The sequence below is a fragment of the Tursiops truncatus genome, chromosome 2 (assembly GCF_011762595.2).
Source record: "Tursiops truncatus isolate mTurTru1 chromosome 2, mTurTru1.mat.Y, whole genome shotgun sequence".
NCBI classification, from domain to species: Eukaryota; Metazoa; Chordata; class Mammalia; order Artiodactyla; family Delphinidae; genus Tursiops; species Tursiops truncatus.
The window spans coordinates 63,007,214-63,028,240 of NC_047035.1; the positions used below are offsets into that span (position 1 = coordinate 63,007,214).

Here is a 21,027-nt window from a genome sequence, read left to right on the forward strand (position 1 = left end):
GGATGTCTGTTCTTCGCTCAGACAGGATAGGGTTAAAGGAGCCACTGATTCGGGGGCTCTGGCTCACTCAGGCCGCGGGGAGGGAGGGGTATGGAGTGCGGGGCGAGCCTGCGGCGGCAGAGGCCAGCATGACGTTGCAGCAGTATGAGGTACGCCGTGTGTTCTCCTGGGGAAGTTGTCCCTGGATCACGGGACCCTACCAGTGGCGGGCTGCACAGGCTCCCGGGAGGGGAGGTGTGGATAGTGACCTGTGCTTGCACACAGGCTTCTTGGTGGCTGCAGCAGCAGCCTTAGTGTCTCATACCTGTCTCTGGGGTCCGCGCTGATAGCCGCAGCTCACGCCCGTCCCTGGAGCTCCTTTAAGTGGTGCTCTTAATCCCCTCTCCTCGCGGACCAGGAAACAAAGAGGCAAGAAAAAGTGTCTCGCCTCTTCGACAGCTCCAGACCTTTCCCCGGACTCCATCCCAGCTAGCTGTGGTGCACTAGCCCCCTTCAGGCTATGTTTATGCAGCCAACCCCTGTCGTCTCCCTGGGATCCAACCTCCGAAGCCCGAGCCTCAGCTCCCAGCCCCCGCCCGCCCAGGCGGGTGAGCAGACGAGCCTCTCGGGCTGGTGAGTGCTGGTCGACACTGATTGACTGTGCAGTAATCTCTCCACTTTGCCCTCCGCACCCCTGTTGCTGTGCTCTCCTCTGCGGCTCCGAAGCTTCCCCCCTCCGCCACCCGCCGTCTCCGCTCGCGAAGGGCTTTCCTAATGTGTGGAAACCTTCCTTCACAGCTCCCTTCCAGAGATGTAGGTCGTGTCCCTATTCATTTGTCTCTGTTTTTTCTTTTGCCCTACCCAGGTACTTGGGGAGTTTCTTGCTTTTTGGGAAGTCTGAGGTCTTCTGTGAGTGTTCAGTAGGTGTTCTGTAGGAGCTGTTACACATGTAGATGTATTTCTGATGTATTTGTGGCGAGGAAGGTGATCTCCGCGTCTTAGTCTTCCGCCATGTTGAAGCTCCTCCTCGTGCAGGCGGATTCTTAACCACTGTGCCAGCAGGGAATTCCCTAGTTGTTAATTCTTAATTTTAGTTCGTTTTGGTCAGAGAGCATGGTATGTGCTAAGTTATTCTTGGTTCGTTTTCTATTTAGTTTGTGTCCTTAGTAATTCAGTTTTTAAACTTTTCTTGTTTTTAATATTTACTTATTTATTTACTTTTTTATTTGGCTGTGCCGGGTCTTAGTTGTAGCATTCAGGATCTTTGTTTCTGTGTGCAGGATCTTCCTTGCTGCATGTGGGCTCTTTTTAGTTGTGGCATGTGGGGTTTTTTAGTTGCGCCATGTGAGCTACTAGTTGCGGCACGCGGGACCTAGGTCCCTGACCAGGGATTGAACCCGGCCTCCCTGCTTTGGGAGTGCAGAGTGTTAACCCACTGGACCACCAGGGAAGCCCCTAATAGTTCCGTTTTTATAAATACCCTACTTTTACATGGGAAGACTTATAGTCTCTTGAATTTAGAGTTTTACAGGTAAAGTGCTCATTTTGTTGTTCAAATCTTGTGTATACTTACTACTTACTTCTGTTAAATATGAGACAGATGTGTTAAAAGCTACCACACTATAAATGGGTTTGCTTTTCCTTAGAAATCTATCAGCTTTTGCTGTTTATATCTCTTCATACAAAATTGAAATGAAAGCTTTCTGGTAAATAGAGCCTTTTGTCAAAATACATTGAACTCTTTAATTGTATTAATTCTTGCCTTAATGTTTACTTTTTGTCTCTTTTTGAGCAATCACTGTTGGTATTTTTGGTTAGTATTTGGGTTAAAAATACTTTTCTTAGTAAATACTTTGTAGCTTGACTTTTGTGTGTGTTTTTAAATCCAGTATGATTACAGCTCTCTCTTAACTGTGGCATTTAATCCATTAACTTTTTTGTAATTACTTGTATATTTATATTGATTTCCGTCATCTCGTTCACTTTTTTTGGGTGCTTTTCTTTACTCATGTCTGTTGTTGATAAGCTTCTCTATATTCTTTTTCCCTTCTAATGATTAGAAGTTATGCATTGTTGTTATTCTCTTATTGGTAACTCAGAAAACTTCAATAGCATACTAATATTGAAGTCTAGAGTTCATCACTGTTTCTACTGTCCTCTTAAATAAAATAAGATCTTAAAATACTTTCTCCAGCATTTGTTTCATCTTTCACATTATTGCCTATTATTTTACTTCCTCCTTGTTAGTAACCTTTTGCATTAGTACTTTTGTTAACAGTCAGTGCTCATTGAGATCTACCCACACATTTTCCAGTTTCTTAGCTCATCTTGGCTTCTTGCTTCTCACTCTTCCATGTGAGTTTATTTCTATTCGTTCAGAAATCTATCTTTTGTAATTCTTTGAGTGAGAATTTTTTTAATTTTTTAATTTTTTTTTTTTTTCTTCTGCGGTGTGTGGGCCTCTCACTGTTGTGGCCTCTCCCATTGCGGAGCACAGGCTCCGGACATGCAGGCTCAGCGGCCATGGCTCACGGGCCCAGCTGCTCTGCGGCATGTGGGATCCTCCTGGACCAGGGCACGAACCCGTGTCCCCCGCATCGGCAGGCGGACTCCCAACCACCGCGCCACCAGGGAAGCCCCTGAGTGAGAGTTTTTAAGTGTTAAACTCTATGTTAGAAAATGCCTTTTCTTTATTTTCATGTTCATCTTATTGAACAGTAGTTTAGCTGAATAAGAATTTTATGATGACTATTATTTTCCCTTAGTTCTTTCAGTATAAAATTGCATTGTCTTCTTGCCTCTATTGGGCTGATGAGAAGTCTGTTGTTAGTTTTGATATTTCTGTGTAGGTAACTTTTCTTGGTTGTAATATTTCCATTTTGTTTTTGGAGTTAGGATGTGACCGTGGATTTGTGTTCATCCTGCTTGGGAATCACTGTGCTTTTTCAGTCTGAAGATTTATTTACATATTTCACCAATTTTAGATAGTACTCAGACCTTATTTCTTTGAATATTGCTTACATTTTATCTTTGTTCTTGGGACTTCTCAGGCAGTCTGTTTCCATCTTATTATTTTTCTGTGCTACATTCTGAGTAATAGCATCAGTCTGTCTTCCAACTTACTATTTCTCTGTTTCTTCCTTTTGTCCTCTCTCCCTCCCTTTTCTCAATTTCTTCTCCCTTCTCATATACCCTCCTCTTTACTTAGAACTTGATAATGTGTTGTTTATAATTTTCCAGCCTGTTTGTGTGGTTTTACTGCCCTTCTTTTCTCTTGCACCTTCTTTCTGTTTTCTTCCTACTTTTCCCTTCTACTTCCCCCCTTATTTGTGCTTGACTCCATATTGCTTATATTTTAATACTACATTTTTGTGTTTCTTTTCCCTTACCCATTCTCCCTTCTCCTCATCCTTACTTCCTTCCCATCTCCTTTCCTACATATTTCCCCTTCAACCCCTCCCTGCCTTTATACCACATTCTCACCATCCTCCTCTCCCTCATGACACCTCTTCCTCCATCCCACTTCCTCCTTTCCTACTTACTCTTTTTTTTTTTTTTTTTTTTTTTTTTTTTGCGGTACACGGGCCTCTCACTGTTGTGGCCTCTCCCGTTGCGGAGCACAGGCTCTGGACGCGCAGGCTCAGTGGCATTGGCTCACGGGCCCAGCCGCTCCAGGGCACGAACCCGTGTCCCCTGCATCAGCAGGCGGACTCTCAACCACTGCGCCACCAGGGAAGCCCCCTACTTACTCTCTTTTCTTCACTTCTACTCCTTCTCCTCTTCCTTTTTTTTTTTGAGCTTGTATTATTTGTTTTTATCCAGCATTTCTGTGTCTCTGCAATTAGAGAGAGTTTTTTGTGTTATTCACTGTATTGTTGGATCAGTCCTCATTATTATTGATTATTTTAAGGCAATAATTTGCATTGTTCAGTGCTTTATTATCAGGAGCAGATTACTTGTGATACACTTCACAGATTAGTGTATTATAATGCCATCATTTGAGGAAAAGTTCTAAATGGTGGCCTTTTTTTTTTATAGATGAGGAAGAAGAATGATGGTATTGCAAAATTTGTTGAATTTTTGGTCATCTAGCATGGGTTATGTGATAACTTTTCTAGGGAAGTATTTAGTACAGGTGTCTGAAATTTAAGGTCAGGTAAACTAGCCTTCTGAATTTTGTAATTTTTAATTATAGATTTGTTACAGAGCTTAGATGTCTTCAAAAGATGTAGTAGGAAGTAAATATATTAATTAGCTTCTTGAAGCTTATTCATAAAAAGATCCTAGAGACATCTGAAATTTTATTTGTGAATACTAAATGAAGTCTAGAACTGTTTTGCTACTTAAGGTTAGTATTCCCAAAGGTCTTCAAAGCAGTCCTAAGCCTGAATAAGTTTTTTTAAAACCTCAGAAACTTCAGTCTTAATTTGTGGTTGAAATGTTTATTTGATTTTTTAAAGGAAATACTAATTTACAAACATTACAAATCAAACAGAAGTATTTCTAAAAATGGGGGAAGTTTTTGAATGCTTAAACTTTTTTTAAGTGCCAACCATCAGTTTAGCACTATGCAAAGCACTTCCTCAGATTAAAATTTTGAAAAAATTAGAAAGGTGAAAGAAGCTAAGGCATGCTTTCTGCTCCCAAAGAGCATCCAGTATCTGTAAGAGAATGATACAGTTGGCACTCCATTTTGGAGGGGTGGGTCCACATCCTCAGTTTCAACCTACTTTGGATCAAAAATATTCAGGAAAAAAAATTCTGGAGAATTCCAGAAAGCAGAACTTGAATTTGCCGCACCCAGGCAACTATTTACATAGCATTTACATTGTGTCTGGTATTATAAGTAATCTAGAGGTGACGTAAAGTGTGTGGGAGGATGTGCATAGGTTATATGCAAATACTATGTCATTTTATATAAGGGATTCTCCAGTTTTGGCATCTGATGGGTTCCTGGAACCATCACTTGCTGATACCGAGGGACAGTTGTACTAACTAATGTGACATAATTAGGAGCCATGCTGACTAAAAGTACTGGAGGCATTCACAAAAAGAGAAAACATAAAGGGTTTGGGGCATTTTTGGGGGAAAGGTATTGGGTAGAAGTTTTTCCATAATCTCTTTCTTTGTGGATTTCCTTCCTTTTATATTTTCCTTTCTTCTGTGTTACTGTTTTATAGAGAGACTTCTTTTTAAATAAGTGAACCTTCTTATTCTCTTATATCCACCTTTTTTGTGTTTTTTCCGGTTTTCCCCCACTATGTAAATTTTGTGAATTGGTGAACAAAAATGTTTTATAAGAGTTTTTATTTGCTAACTAGTTCATTACAAATAGATACAGAGTAAAAAACAAATTGACCTAATTTTGATGCAGTATTTTTTATTAGCAAGTATGTAGTTTCCAGGCTTTGTGTAACATGCTGTACCATGGGAAGGAAATTGAGAGAGACTATCTTGGCTCCTAAATTTATGTTGCAAAATCTTGAGTTGATTCATGTTTGCTTTTGTTTTGTTTTGACTTTTTTTGTTTTGCTTTGTTATTGTTCTCATTTTCTTCTTTCCCCTGGGACATTAGTTTTGTTTGAAACATTAATTTCAGGAATTTCAGCGGTAATTTTAGCAGTCTATTTCATTCTCATTTCATAGTTCTTTGTTACTTCAAACTACTCAGTGGGGAAAACAGAATACTTCTCCTGTTTATCTCAGTATATGTGTTTTATTTTGGTAGTCTCTAAAATATGTTTAACTAGTATTCAATGACAGTTATTCTTATCTTCTTACAGGCAGATAACAGATAAACTACTAGTGTTCTTTTCTTATTTTTCTTATAGATGTATCAATATTACACTGGAAGCTGAATAACATAGAGGTTAAGAGCATGGACACTAAATCCAGACTGTGTGGAGTTTAAATCCATGACTCTGTTTCTTACTAACTGAATCACTTAAACTCTCTATACTTGTTTTCTCATCTTTAGAGTTAGGGATAATAGTAGTACTTATTTCATAGTGTTGTTCTGAGGACTTTAGGAATTAATTTCTATAAAGGACTTAGAAGAGTTTCTGGCATATAGAAAACATTGTTTGTGTTAGCCATTATTATTGTTTTTTCCCCTAGTTCTGTGAAAATGTACACAGATAGTGTTACAGGTAGGAATGGAATCTGGGTGTTCTAATTCCAGTCAAGATGAAGCAGTGCTATTTTGCCTGTCAGTAGGTTATGCAGTCTTTTCCAAGATAAAAATTTCCAAGCTACGAAATGAATACAATAACATTAAAATAATTTATTTGATTAATAATAAAACACATTTGAGTACATATGTGCTCAGCACTGTGCTTAGGTTTTGGAAATACTAAGGTAGACACACTTTCTATCCTAAAGAAACTATAGACTAGTCCTGGAAAAAAGACAAGGAAACACTTGAGACATAATTACTTCCATGAGAGAGAAATGTAGAGAACACAAGGGAATAGAGAGGAGAGGGCATCCATTCCTTCCTTGGGGAGGGCAAAACAAAAGGGAAACAGTCTTGGAAAATTCCATAGATGAGATGTCATTAAAGATTTATGAATATTCATAGGGTAAGACAATACACCAGAGTTTAAAGTGCTGTCTGTATGTTGTTACTATTTAACTTTATTCTGAAATCTTCCATTCAGCCTTAGAGCATTCCAAGAAATTAATTGATGTTTAACTTGAGTTTATCAGCAGTTAGTAGTTTATTCATTTTACTCCCAGGTTCAAAAAAATCTTTGTTCTTCCAGTTGCTTTTTTCAAATTTGTTTATTATAAAAGAGACGTGCTTTTTGTAAAGGAATTTGAGTAGTAGGAAGTATATAAAGTAAAAGTTCTTAATTCCTCCCCTTTTCCCCAACTTTCTCACCCCCCCGAAAATAAGCCAAACAATAAAATGCATAAGTACATATACACCTACGATGTAGATATCTTGCTTTAAATAATAAATCCCATTTCCTTAGTTTGCACTTATGATATTTTTTGACATATCAAGGATACTTTTTCTATTTTATTTTTATCAAAATGCTCAAAGCTAGCCAAAATGAATTATTTTTCTGCATCCTATCCTGCTTTCCTCACTTCAATGTCTTTGTTTATGCCGAGAATGTCTTTCTCATTCAAACCCACCACTTTATGTCCAAAGTCCTTCCTGTCCATAGAGGTCTTTTCAGATAATACATTGTCAGGCATTTGTTCTTTCCCCACCTTCACCCCTCATTGAGTTTTGAAAGTAATTTTGTGTTAGTACCCAACACTTTCTGCTCTGCATACAGTTAAATGTTCAGTTTCTCTGCCTTGGACTATACTGACAGTTCTTAGAGAACAGTATTACCTGAGTTTTATAATACTTAAGTGCCTATTTGCAAAGCCTATTGTTAGATATTTAAAGTAAATGTATTTTAGACATGTATTATTACTCTTAGAAATACCGATTTTTAACTGTCTTGGGGGAAAAGTTAGGAGAGCATAGCTGTGAATTGAAAATAGAACTTGACTTCTTTTTTAATGATTTTGGATAAAACTTTCTGAGGCATTGTTTTCTTTTAGTAAACAAAGATTATGATAACCTGATTTGACCAGTTTTTAAAATTAAAATCTTTAAAAGCTAAAGTTGTGAGAACAAGGATATAAATATATAAACACATCTCTTAAATATTTTAATAGAATTTTAAGAGCAGTTCTTTGGCATTTTTGAAGGAAACATGCCACAATAAATACTTGCTGAACATGATATAAATAGTAATCACTAAAAACTGTTTTCATTTATTTTTCAGAGAATGCAGAGTCCATCGATCTTAAACAGTTTTTTGACCAACATTTTTCACATATATATTATGTGTTTTTTGAGAATTTTGTTACCATTGAAGCTAGTCTTAAACAGAAAGGTAAGATGTTAAAATCAGTCTTGGCTTATGTTGATATTTCAAATAATTGTCATAAACATTCACTTAAAAATATACTCTTGGACATTGGAATTTTAGTATTATTTCACTGCTTTTTGTTAGACAGCTTGTAGAACACCCCTCTCACACTATGGGTTAGTAGTAATATCCTTATTATTTTGAGAAGGCTTAGATTTCTTTTTTCTCTGGTCAGGTTTACTTGTTTTCTCACCTTTGCTCTGCCCTAGGGGCATATGTCAGGTTTGAGCAGTCATTTTCATAAATTCATTTTTAGAGTTCATTTAGAGTTCTCCACAATATATTATGATTTGTTTTTAGACATAAATATGTAGAATCTAAATTTAGCTGTCTAAAAAGAGTAGAGAGAGATGCTATGATATTGTCTATACATTGAACAGAATATACTTTAAACATTTTATTAAAGAATCAATGAGAAAAAAAACTTCAGTGCTTGAAATATTTTAAGCTTTTTAAGTGGTTGTTGACATTGAGGACAAAATGATAATGTTTAAAATATTTTTCTATAAAAATGTTTTAGGTCACAAGTCTCAAAGGGAGGAATTGGATGCTATACTTTTTATTTTTGAGGTAAGTACCTGCCAATGTAACTTTTTTTCCAAAATTAATTTTTGGAATATACAAAGGAATATATTGAATATTAACAAACACTGTGAATCTACCATGCTTTTCAAAAACTTAATTGCACGTTTTAACCTAAAAATATAACTGACTTAATTCTTAATTATTTTCTGAGGTACACATATTATTTTTAGGTACAGATAAAATTATGTTTTTATGGATTTGATACCACAGTTGGTACAATATTCACTGTGTTTGCAAACATGAAAATTTTAATTTCTGGGAGATTTACACAAATGGAGAATTAAAAAACAACAACAACAAAACATTATTACTTGAGAGGGTAAATTCATAGAACTGTTACATACCTAAGGAGTTTTCTGCTTTAACTGCTTTTCATTGAAAACGTATATAAAATAGTTTTAAATATTTTATAAATTGTTGTTCTACTGCATTTGCTTTGGATTGGGGTGGGACACATTTTTATTGCTAAATAAACAGAAGGAAGCAACAACATTTGATACTCTGCTAAAATTTGTTTCATTTTTGGCACAATGATAAAAATGAGGGACACACATGCTTTTCAAATAACCCCATGCTCTTCATTCTGTCTTTCAAATCAAATAGTGATAGGAGTATTCTGATCTTTATTGAGAATTTTAGAGAACTGGAGAAAGTCAGGATTAGACCTTGTGTCTTGAAAAGCATAGTAAAGAATTTAGAAATCAGTTTCTAAAGATTGAACTATTCTATCTACTGCTAATTAAAGATAATTCACTATTTTTTATGTTGACTATTTTAGTATGGTTTAGAAGAATTGAAGAATTTGATCTCTCTCTTAGTTGCTGAGTTAGTCACAGCTGAAAAAAGAAAGTTTTGTTTTTTTTTTTTAAGAGTTCCAGACAGAAGCAACTGGTGTTGGTACCTGTTCTGCAGTTAATTTTCATTAGTTGTTAACCCTGAGGAATTTGCTTATATTTACCTCCCCAGGTGTTTGCATGAACTGTTTACAAGGGAAATATTAAAACATGAATATTTTGAGAAAGAGTAAAAGTATGTACAGAGAAAGCAAGATGATAATTCCTGGCAAGTGTTCCTTCAGACATTCATGCTTGCCCTATATTCAGGAAACTGAGATGATTGACTAGTTAATAGAAGCTCTTTCAGAATATTTCTTCTGTTAAAAAATAATACTTCTTTTCCTGTATGTAATATATACTGATCATTTGTTACTTTTTGAACAGAAACGTTTGTAATCAGTCGCTAAATTTCATTAGGAAAAGAGATGTTAGATATAGGATTTTTATCTTTTGGAAAAAATATTTAACCTGTGTGCTGATGTTTTTCTACTTATAATAGGGACAGTAATATCTGACCTCCACCTTTAGAGACTAATGATGATTTTTTAAAAAAATTATAAATAAAATGATTTCCTTTTTCTGGAATAAAAAGCATCATTATGTAATATCAGTATGACATAGGATTTATATTCTGCTTTCTTCTGTGTAGTTAATAGTATACATGATTTCTTTCATCTTTATATGACTGAATAAAAAAGATGAATATATTTAAATTTACATTTTGTATGAGATTAAATCTAAACTATAATAGTGATAATTTAGGAGTACTTTCGAGTGGTTCACAAACTTGTCTTTTTAATTTTCTATAATTTTATCTCTTTCCACACCACCATAAATATAATTATACAGTTGTTGGCTAAGTATGAGAGAAATAGGAGGGCAGAGGTGAAGAAGTTTATGTATCTCGTGTGGGAATAGCATCTATCTGTGAAGAACTTTATAATTTCTTCATCATCCTCTTATATGAGAGGGACTAAAGAAGATTATATCAAAAGGAAGATAGAGAAGTGTAAAAACATGCATACTGTTCTTTGAACATAATAGTATAAAAGCAAAGTTTTGGAAATAGGCATATGGAAGTTGGAAACTCCGTTTTTCCTCTTTCTAACCTAAGCACATTACTTGACCCATTTCTTTATTTTTCAAATGAGATCAATGAACACTCCTTTTAGGATGGTTGTGAGGATTAATGAGATATCATTACATAAAGTGTCTAGTGTTTGGTCCTTATGAACATTCAATTAATGGTGATTCTAAATAATTATAATAGAGCTGCAATAATAACAAACGCACACAAATGTCATTCAGCAAGCAGATGAGTGTTGAGAACGTAGTTCAGCAGCATAATAAGGCAGCTGTTGAACTAGAATAATCCACGCAGGTGCAATATATAAAGGAAAATAAAGACAAAATTTTGAAAGTATTATATGTAAAAAGTGTTTATTCCCAACTTGTGGAAGTCTGTATGTGTTAGGTTAACTATAGGGTTCCTGAATCTTAAAATTTTGTTCTCATACCCATAGCCATCATAACATAGAAGTATCTTTGGGTTCACGTGAATTAATTTAGTACAAGTATTTGATAGGATTTTTGTGGAAGCAAAATATTTTCCCTGTAGGATTTATCAAAGTAAGAGAAAGAAATGCTTGGAGACCGGGCTTCCCTGGTGGTGCAGTGGTTAAGAATCCGCCTGCCAATGCAGGGGGCATGGGTTCGAGCCCTAGTCTGGGAAGATCCCACATGCCGTGGAGCAGCTAACCCTGTGTGCCACAACTACTGAGCCTGCGCTCTAGAGCCTGTGAGCCACAACTACTGAGCCCGCATGCCACAACTACTGAAGCCTGGGCACCTAGAGCCTGTGCTCCGCAACAAGAGAAGTCACCACTATGAGAAGCCCGTGCACCGCAACAAAGAGTAGACCCCACTTGCCACAACTAGAGAAAGCCTGCCTGCAGCAACAGAGACCCAGTGCAGTCAGAAGTAAATAAATAAATTTATTTTAAAAAAAAAAACTGCTTGGAGAGAAAACTTCACAAATATTAATATCTAAAAGAATTTAAAACATATCAGTAGTATCCACAATGCAGAAATTCTAAGAATAGTAAATGAGCATTTAAAAGTATACTACCAAATGTAAAATAGATAGCTAGTGGGAAGCAGCTGCACAGCACAGGGAGATCAGCTCGGTGCTTTGTGACCACCTAGGGGGTGGGATAGGGAGGGTGGGAGGGAGATGCAAGAGGGAGGAGATATGCGGATATATGTATATGTATAGCTGATTCACTTTGTTATAAAGCAGAAACTAACACACCATTGTAAAGCAATTATAATCCAATAAAGATGTTAAAAATATATATATATATATATTAAAGTTAGTATTTATCCACTAAAGAGAAGTATACTTACTTTTCACATCATAGTAAAAGATAAATTTCATTAATTTCCTGTTCCAAGTCTTTGTTAGTATAGCTTGTTGTTTTCTGGGGTTCTCAAATACTAATCAGTATGCCGGCCCTAAAGTAGTGCCAGTACCATCAGATTAGCTCAAAGACTATTTTGTATTTGTAATACTGTCTTCTATGTAAGAAACTCTTAAAGGCTTTGTGTAAGCTCTTTGTTTAATTTTTCACATTGCTCAAAATGAGGACGTGTTACTTGCTTTTCATACTTTTCTTTGTTTTATTCATATTGATTTTTAGAAAATTTTACAACTTCTTCCAGAAAGAATTCATCAGCGATGGCAGTTTCATAGTATTGGTAAGTAATTTAAATATGTATTTCATATTTGAAATAAATGATAATATATGAAAATATTCTTTAATGGGTTGGTCATTATTTGAAATGAGTTCATAGTTTATGCTTTAGTAAAAACAAAATAAAGAATACAGAACTAGGCTTACTGGGAATGTAAGATAAAAACATACATGAAGGATTTCCAATAAAAGTGGCATATTAAATTTCTTTGATCCACCTGTTCATTTACTCTGAATATGTTAGCAATGATGATGAAACTATAAAACCAAAAAAATAAAAGCAGACTTAGCATCAGAATAAACATTCTATAATCAAAAATGGAAGAGAAGGTAACAAACTGCCACGTAGAGTGAAAGCCATGGGTTCCAGGTTTGAAAGCAAGCAGTGTATTAATAAAAAAGGAGGGAACTGGGTTTAAGCTTACTGCTTGAATAGACGAAGTAGAGCTTCCCAGATCATGAAATGAAGCTGAAAGGAAAAAGGGGAAAGAAAAAATACACAACTCTGCTGTGTATTACTGTGAAAGACCAAGTAGGCAGGAGGTTATAGACTTCATCTTACCAGGAGCTAAGCCAGCATGCTTGCTGGCTTGGAGTCTGTTTCTTTAACAATCATAGCATCACCACAGGACTCTTGAGCTCTCATTGCAAGACATATTTTCCCCCTTGGTTGAAAGAGGAATCTGTAGGTAGGCAATTTCTGGCTTTGGTTCAGTGTCTTAATGATGACAGGGCTGATTGGTAGTGATTCTCATGACCCTTCTCTTGTGGTGAATATACAGATGGCCACCACGTCTACATTGTTGAAGTAGAATGTTACAGGCCTTGTATTCATTTGTAAAAATTGTATTTTTTTCTCTTAAAAATGAGTCATATATTTATTTAGAACCTACAGTTCTTAGTTATAGCAAATGAAATTTCTGAGGCTTTGAAACTGTAAGTCATCCCAATTAGCAGTTCTAGAAACAAAAGGAACTCTGGACATATAGGATGGATATTGATGTAGGGGCTAAAAAAACCACAAAATTCTAAAAAATAAAGCCTTTTAGAATAAACTTTTTAGATAAAGCTTAAGACTAAAAATGCTGTACCCTTAATACATAAAGAACTCTGGCAACTCAATAATAAGACAAATTAATTTTTTAAATAGGGAAAATATTTGCATAGTTATCACACCAAAGAAGATATGTGAATTGCTAATAATCACATGATAAGGTGCTCAACAGAATAGTGAAATCCTATTTTTTATTTCATAATCATTAAAATGTCCTTGAAGGTTGTCTGGGAAGAAACTTTTTTGAAACAGCGGAACTTCTAAAGTTATTCTATCTGCTGAGGAATGTAGTCTTCTATTTCTAAATGACCTTTGTGCTATCTGGTTCTCATGATTAATAATATTCTAGTAGATGTCCAACTTGAGACAATACATAAATGGTCACCTTTCTTTGTCACCCAGAGAATCCTAAAACTCTGTTTCCTTTCTTTTTTGTCTTGTATATATAGAAAAATAAATCAGTGACTCTAGTTGATTTTTTAAAAGTAGCTTTTATGAGGTATAATTTACTTAGATAAAAATCTCTCATTTAAATAAATAATTTATTATTTTTTAGTAAATATTTAGAGTCACCCCAGTCTAGTTTTAGAACATTGCCATTACCCTAAAATAGTTCTTTGAGCCCATTTACAGTCAGTTGCCTTTGCCACCACCAATCTGCTTTCTGTCTTCAATAAATTTGTCTTTTTTGGACATTTCATGTAAATGAAATCATACAATTTGTAGTAGTTTACATCTGGCCTCCTTCACTTAGCATATATTTTTTTCCCATATTATAGCATATATAAGCATTCCTTTGTATTGTCTAATATTCTGTTGTATGGATATACCATATTTTGTTTATTTACTCACCAATTAATGGACATTTGCATTGTTTCTAGTTTATTATAACTTGTTTATTTTATTTGTTTTATTGTAGATTCCTTTTGATTTTCTACGTATAGGATCATGTCAACTGCAAATATAGTTTTACTTTAAAATTTTTAATCTGGTGCCTTTAATTTCTTATTTCTTTTTTGTTTATTGTTCCTCTAGTACACTAGTGAATAAAAGTGGTAAAAGTAGACATCCTTATATTATTCCTGATGTAAAGGAGAAAGCATTCAGTCTTTCACCATTATGTATGATGTTAGCTATTTTTTTTTTTAATTTTATTTTCACTTACTATATATTTGAGGAAACTGAGGCTCAGGGAAGTTAAGTGATTCCTCAGGATCACACATATGTCCTGGCAGAATCTAGATTCAATGCAGAATCCTATTTCACATATAAATAAGTATTTAAGTTCCATCCTGTGTAATTCTCAAACCCTTTGTTTTCTTCTTCAGTGCTTCCTGAAGATCATTCTTACCTGGCGATGTTAGCTATTTTTATAGATACTGTTTATCAAGTTGAAGTTCTCTTCTATCCTGTTTTGATTAGGGTTTTTAATCATGCATGGGCATTGTATTTTGTCAGATGCTTTTTCTTCTATTGACATGATCATAGGCAGCATTATTAGTGGTTTTGTCATTTATTCTATTAATATTGTGTATTTCACGAATTGCTTTTCAAATGTTAAACCGACTTTGCATCCCTGAGGTAAATCCCAATTGGTTACCATTTCTATATAGTCTTTTTATTATATTGCTAATTTTAGTTTGCTAATAATTTATTAAAGATTTTTACCTCTATGTTTATGAGGGATATTGAACACTGTATTGTTCTTTTGTGAGGTCTTTGTCTGGCTTTATTATCAAGATAATAATAGCCATGTACATAGATTGGGAAGTGTTCCCTCCTTTATTTTCTGAAAGAGTTTGTGAACAATTGATACTACATCGTTTTAAAATATTTGATAGAATTCACAAGTAAAGCCATTTAGAGTTGGGCTTTTCTTTATGTGGAGATTTGTAATTGCTGCTTTATATTCCTTTTTTGAGTCAGTTTGGATAATTTGTATCTTTCTAGGAATTTGTCTATTTCATTAACACTGCCTAATTTGTTGGTATAAAGTTGTTCAAGTTACTCTTTTATAATAATCCTTTTCATTCCTATAGGGTCAGTAGTGATGTCCCCTCTTTCATTTCTGAATTTGGTAATTTGTGTCTCTTTTATTTTATTGACTTGTCTAGCTAAGCATTTGTCGTTAATGTTGGTCATTTCAAAGAACTAACTTTGGTATTGTTGATTTTCTCTAGTCTTTTTCTGCTTCCTATTTCATTGATTTCCATTCTAATCTTTTATATTTTAAAAAATCTTGCTTGCTTTGGGTTTAATTTGCTTGTCTATATGTATTTTTTTAAGGTGGAAGTCTAGAATATTAATACCTTTCTTCTTTTCTGATATAGGCATCCAAGGCAACAAACTTCCCTGTAAGCTTTGCTTTTAGCTTATCCCATAAGTTTTAGTATGTTGTGTTTTCATTTTTATTCAGTTGAAAATATTTTTTTGATGTCCCTTTTGATCTCTTTGATCCATAACTTATTTAAGAGTGTCTTTGTTTTTTAAGTTTTCAAATATTTGATGGTATCACAGATTTCTTTCTGTTGTGATTTCTAACTTAATTCCTTTGTGGCCAGAAAATATGCTTTATATGATCATAATCTTTAAAAAATTTTTGAGACATTTCATGACCCAGAATATAGTCTCTCCTGGAGAATGTTCCAGTATGCTTGAGAATGTGTATTCCATAGTCATTTTAAATATTAGATTAATTTATGACAATGAAGTGATTATTGAAGAACAAGAAAGAACTCGAAAAAATGGAATCTTATACATTATTCATGGATGATAGGCTTGATGGTATAAAGATAACAGTTCTCATCCAGAATTCCTGTAGTGACTTTTTATTGTAGCCCAACAAGTTTATCCTAAAATTTGTATGGAAAATCAAAGCCAAAGCAACTTGGAAGAATAACAAATGGGAGAGAGAAGATGGTGTTGTTGAATATTACTATAACCAATAACAAGATGTATTATAAAGTTATAATATAATTAAGACAGTATCATTGGTATGACAGAGATGGACAAGTAGACTAATGGAAAAGGACATTAAGGCCAGCCAAAGACCTAGGCTTATATATGGAAACTTGAAATATGATTGAGACAGCATTTCATTTCATTATAAAATCTGAAAAGGTACTACAGTTGGTTGGGGAGGGGAAATTCTGTTATTGCCACACACAAATAAATTTCTGATGGATTTCAGGACTTAAATGTGAAAAACAACACTTTAAAACTTTTTGATGAGACTCTTTGGTTTATCTTCATAACTTTAAAGTAGGGAAGTATTTCTTTAGACACAGTAAGTACACATAAAGAAAAACATTGGTGAATTGACTATATTGAAATTTAAAAATTTTGTACGTCAGATGATACTACCATCCCAGTCAAGAATACATTTCCAATTCATAGACCTAACATAGAATTAGTAGCCAATGTGTGTAAGGAACTCTTATATTAAACAAAACAAAACAAAATAACCCAGTTTAAAAATATGCAAAGGATATGACAGGCAATTTGCAGAAACTTGAGCAGCCAAATGAAAAAATGTTCAGTGTCATTAGGAAACATCAAATGACATTACTGAGATATGTAACACTCAGACTGGCAAATATTAGAGCATCTGCCAGTGTTTTGTGTTGCCAACAATGTGTTATCACAATAATCTCATACGCTTCTGTATATGTAAATATATATATTATATATGTATTTCATACATATAAATATATGTTATATATATAATTCTGATGTTACTAGAAAGAATAAAAATGCAAGATTAGAACAAATAGCTGTGGAGGAAATTTTGTTACTGGTATAAGTTTTAAACATAGAAACTAATTCCAAATATTTTATGGGTTTATAAATAAGTAGTAATAACATAAAATATTTTGGGGAATAATTAATACCAAAATCTGGATAATGGTTTCCTCTGGGGAAGGAAGGAGGAAAATGACTCAGGATGGGTTCGCAGGTGGCTTCAATGATGCTTGTAGTGTTACATGAAACATTATAGAAAATGTAAATAAGTGAAATTTTGAAATTATAGGAAACATGGGACTGTGTTTAGATTTGTTCAGACCAAATGGTGGACATCTGGATGTCTGTGAATGTTATTTCATTATTTTATTGTAGATTTGAAATATTGTATAATTCAAAAGAAAAAGGACTATTAAAGATCGTTTTGAGTATTTTGAAAAGGAAAATTAGTACAATGGAAATATTTGCTAAGAAATACTAGAGTTATAGATGTTCATGTGGTTAACTAAATGGAAATTTTTACAGTGGTTTTTATTTCTATTAGTGATGGAGAAATTATTTAATTATATTCTTAGTCTAAGTAAAAGATACACGTAGATTGTTGTCTTACGTGCAATTTTGGGTTTAGGGTTTGTTTTGATAGGATAAATCATGTTTAATTGCAATAAACCATGTGTTAAAAAAGGTGACTTTTTATATGCCCTTCTGTCCCAAGATTATGGCCAGAGGGATGTTCAGGTCACCAAGAATAATTTGGAGGTTGCCAAAGACTTGTTTTTAAAGTGTTTTCAAGTCTGACCGAGAACTCTGACATTTAGAAACAAGTAAGATATGAATGTTTAAAATCATGTTTTCTTTTCAGGATTGATTTTAAAGAAACTACTACACACAGGAAACTCCTTGAAGGTATAATGTAATTATATTTCTTTTTAAAAACTGAGTAAAGCATTCAGTCAATTGCTATACTGCCTACATCAACTTTTTCCTAAATAATTTTGAATAATCTTCAGTTCCCTTAATCGAAGTGAATTCACTTAAAAAACAGCAACATAGTCAGTACGCATGAGGCTGACCAGGCTCTTGAAAAACTTTTGTAGTTTTACCACTGCATGGACTCATTCAGCAGAAATACAGTCACCTATCCATATCCATGGGTTCCACGTCCATGCCATCCATGCCAGTTCCATGTAAGGGACTTCAGCGTCTGCTGATTTTGGTGTCCATGGTGGGGGAGGTCCTGGAAGCAACATCCCCCTAGATACCGAGGGATGACTGTACTTTGCTCTGTGGTCCCCAGAAGACAAAAATTATTTATCCATTCAACAAATTATTCTTCATTTTATCATAGCTATTGTTAGATGTAGAGGGAAGTGGGGCATCTATTAAAAAATGGTTTTGTTTCTTTTTTTTCCCCCCTTTTCATTATCTCATTGTGCTGTGGTAAGAAAAGCTACCCAGTCCAAAAGCATCTTGGTATAGGTTGGATAAAAGTCTCATATAGTAGGTACTTTTGGTGTCAAGGCTTGGGTATAGCAGTACATAAGGGATAAGCTTTCCTACATCTTTGTCCTGTTTCTAAGTAAACTGTGAGGGTGGCAGCAGTTGAATAGCTTTGGCAGTGGCTGTTTGCAAAGCTACCAGTGAGGTTAGGTTACTGAAGAACCTTGTGTTTTACTGGGAGATTTGAAGTTTCTATCTTCTCCTCTTCTCTTCCTGGAAGAGCATTCCCTTGATTTAAATATGTATTTTCTGTGTATGGGGCATTGTTCTAGTTGCTTAAAAATACAGTAATAGGCCAGAATTCCTGCTTTGCCCTTTGGAAGCAAATTAAGTAAATGAGATAATTGCAGACTGATAATCTTTTTAAGGTCAAGAGCATTGAGTTAGCAGTGTATCAGGATCCCCATGACCATTCCTCCTTTTACCAAATTTATTATAGCCAGGAATAGTCATTGCCCTCTCTCCTTGCTTCTTAGATTAGAGTGGTGTTGATGGGAAGGAGGGAAGTAAATAAGAAGGAAATGATTTTGACTTTTTACAAATGGAAATTATAGCATAAATAGATTACCTGATGGCTTTAAATAGTTAGAGACCAAGTTATTTTGTTCAAAATCCATAAATTTAGATTTATAAATAATGAGGGTTCAGTAAATTGTCATGGTTATAATTCTCTATCTCCCTCCTTCCTTCCTTTTCTTCCTCTCCTTTACAGAGTATCATTCGGTAATCATCTTGTAGAGAATTTTGGCCTGAAGGGAACAAAGTATTTCCATTTTAAATAAAAATACTGTTTTTCATTTTATTTCATTTTAGATTAGGCGGGAAGGTGTTCGCCTTTTCTTATTATGGTTGCAAGCTCTTCAGAATAACTGTAGCAAAGAACAGCTTTGGATGTTTTCATGTTTAATCCCTGGATTTTCAGCACCACAATCTGAATATGGACCTCGAACTTTAGATAATCTCATTAATCCTCCACTCAACCTTCAAGAAAGTAAGAGTCATAAGATCTTTTCCATCATTAATTTAAAAATTTCTGTGTAGTTTGTAATAGATATTTTTAAATGTCTGTACCTTTTAAAACAAAATTATTTTATTTATTTATTTTTGGCTGCATTGGGTCTTCGTTGCTGTGCGTGGGCTTTCTCTAGTTGTGTCGAGCGGGGGCTACTCTTCCTTGCGGTGGCTTCTCTTTTTGGGGAGCACGGGCTCTACGCACGCAGGCTTCAGTAGTTGTGGCACGCAGACTCAGTAGTTGTGGCTCGTGGGCTCTAGAGCACAGGCTCAGTAGTTGTGGCGCATGGGCTTAGTTGCTCCATGACATGTTGGATCTTCCCGGACCAGGGCTCAAACCCATGTCCCCTGCATTGGCAGGTGAATTCTTAACCACTGCGCCACCAGGGAAGTCCCTGTACATTTTTAACTGAATAATCCAAGGCCAGGTTTTTAAATGTAGGTTTTATAAAACCAAACTCACAGATACAGAGAAGGGATTGGTGGTTGCCAGAGGGGTGGGGGGTAGGAGTTGAGGGTGGGCAAAATGGGTGAAGGGGATCAAGAGGTACAAACTTATAGTCATAAAGTAAATAAGTCACAGGGATGTAATGTACAGCATGGGGACTGTAGTTGATAATATTTTGCAACTTTGAAAGTTGCTAAGAAAATAAATATTAGAAGTTCTTATCACAAGAAACATTTTTTTTTGTAATTTTGTATGGTCACAGATTGGGGTGATCATTTTGCAGTGCATACAAATGTTGAATCATTATGTCATATGCCTGAAACTTGTATAATGTATGTAAATTATACTTCAGTAAAAAAGTAAATAAAAATTAAAAAAATAACATGTAGGTTTTATCATCCAGGTATAATGAGACCAACAGATCAGGAGATGATTGCCATTAAAAAGATAGTTTGTTACTCATGTTCCCAGGAGGAGCGGGTGTGCCACACCAGGGAGGGTGGCCACACAGGGAAGCACCAGGGTTAGTCGGGCGTGGCGGGGGCTTGAGGGTAGGGGTGGGTATCATGGGCAAGAGCCCTTTTGTGGTTTCTGCAGGCGGGAATGTGTGAAGCAGGGTGAGCAAGTTGAAAACTGGCTAATTTGGATAATTTTAGCAGGCTCTGGGGCATAGGGGTTGTCTCTGATTGTCTGGTACTTAGCCCTGGGGGTCATTAGGTTAGGGAACTAGTAAGTAACCCTGAGTGTGAGAGCCCTGCAGAGGAAGTGGTAGAGATACGGGCTCTGAGTTATTTGCTTTGCATATGAAAGGCAAACTCTCTGGCCCATAGTTTTCTCTAGGAATTAGCTAGCTCTGGGAGGGGCTTTCTCACTAGGGCCTGCAAGACCCCTGATATCAAAGTATTAGAAACATGCTTAATACAGGCCATTTTACATTTATCTTTAATTTTGAATTTTCATGTATCAGCTTGTATCCTTGAGTTAATTTGGATGTACATTGACATACAAGTATGTTTTACTTTGTGCAAAGAGGACTAAAAAAAAATCCATCTCTTTGGGCTTAATTACTTGGCTGCTGTTTACTGGGAAATAGGTTTAAGAACCTGCCTATGCTAAACCAGGTACTGATTGTGTTGCCTGGGAAATATTTAAGAAAATTTAGCTAGTTGTGGGTTGATTTTCT

General features: G+C 35.1%; 1 protein-coding gene across 5 annotated transcripts in view; it reads left to right on the top strand.

Moving 5' to 3' along the window:
• Positions 1 to 21,027, top strand: part of RALGAPA1 (Ral GTPase activating protein catalytic subunit alpha 1) — a 219,904-nt gene that overhangs the window by 37,270 nt on the left and 161,607 nt on the right. For all 5 annotated transcript variants that reach the window (XM_033851187.2, XM_019924021.3, XM_019924023.3 and 2 more), the window contains exons 2-6: positions 7,770 to 7,880; positions 8,437 to 8,486; positions 12,037 to 12,094; positions 17,748 to 17,791; positions 19,199 to 19,376. In XM_033851187.2, coding sequence (XP_033707078.1) covers positions 7,770 to 7,880; positions 8,437 to 8,486; positions 12,037 to 12,094; positions 17,748 to 17,791; positions 19,199 to 19,376 — 441 coding nt within the window. The remainder of the gene's footprint in view (positions 1 to 7,769; positions 7,881 to 8,436; positions 8,487 to 12,036; positions 12,095 to 17,747; positions 17,792 to 19,198; positions 19,377 to 21,027) is intronic.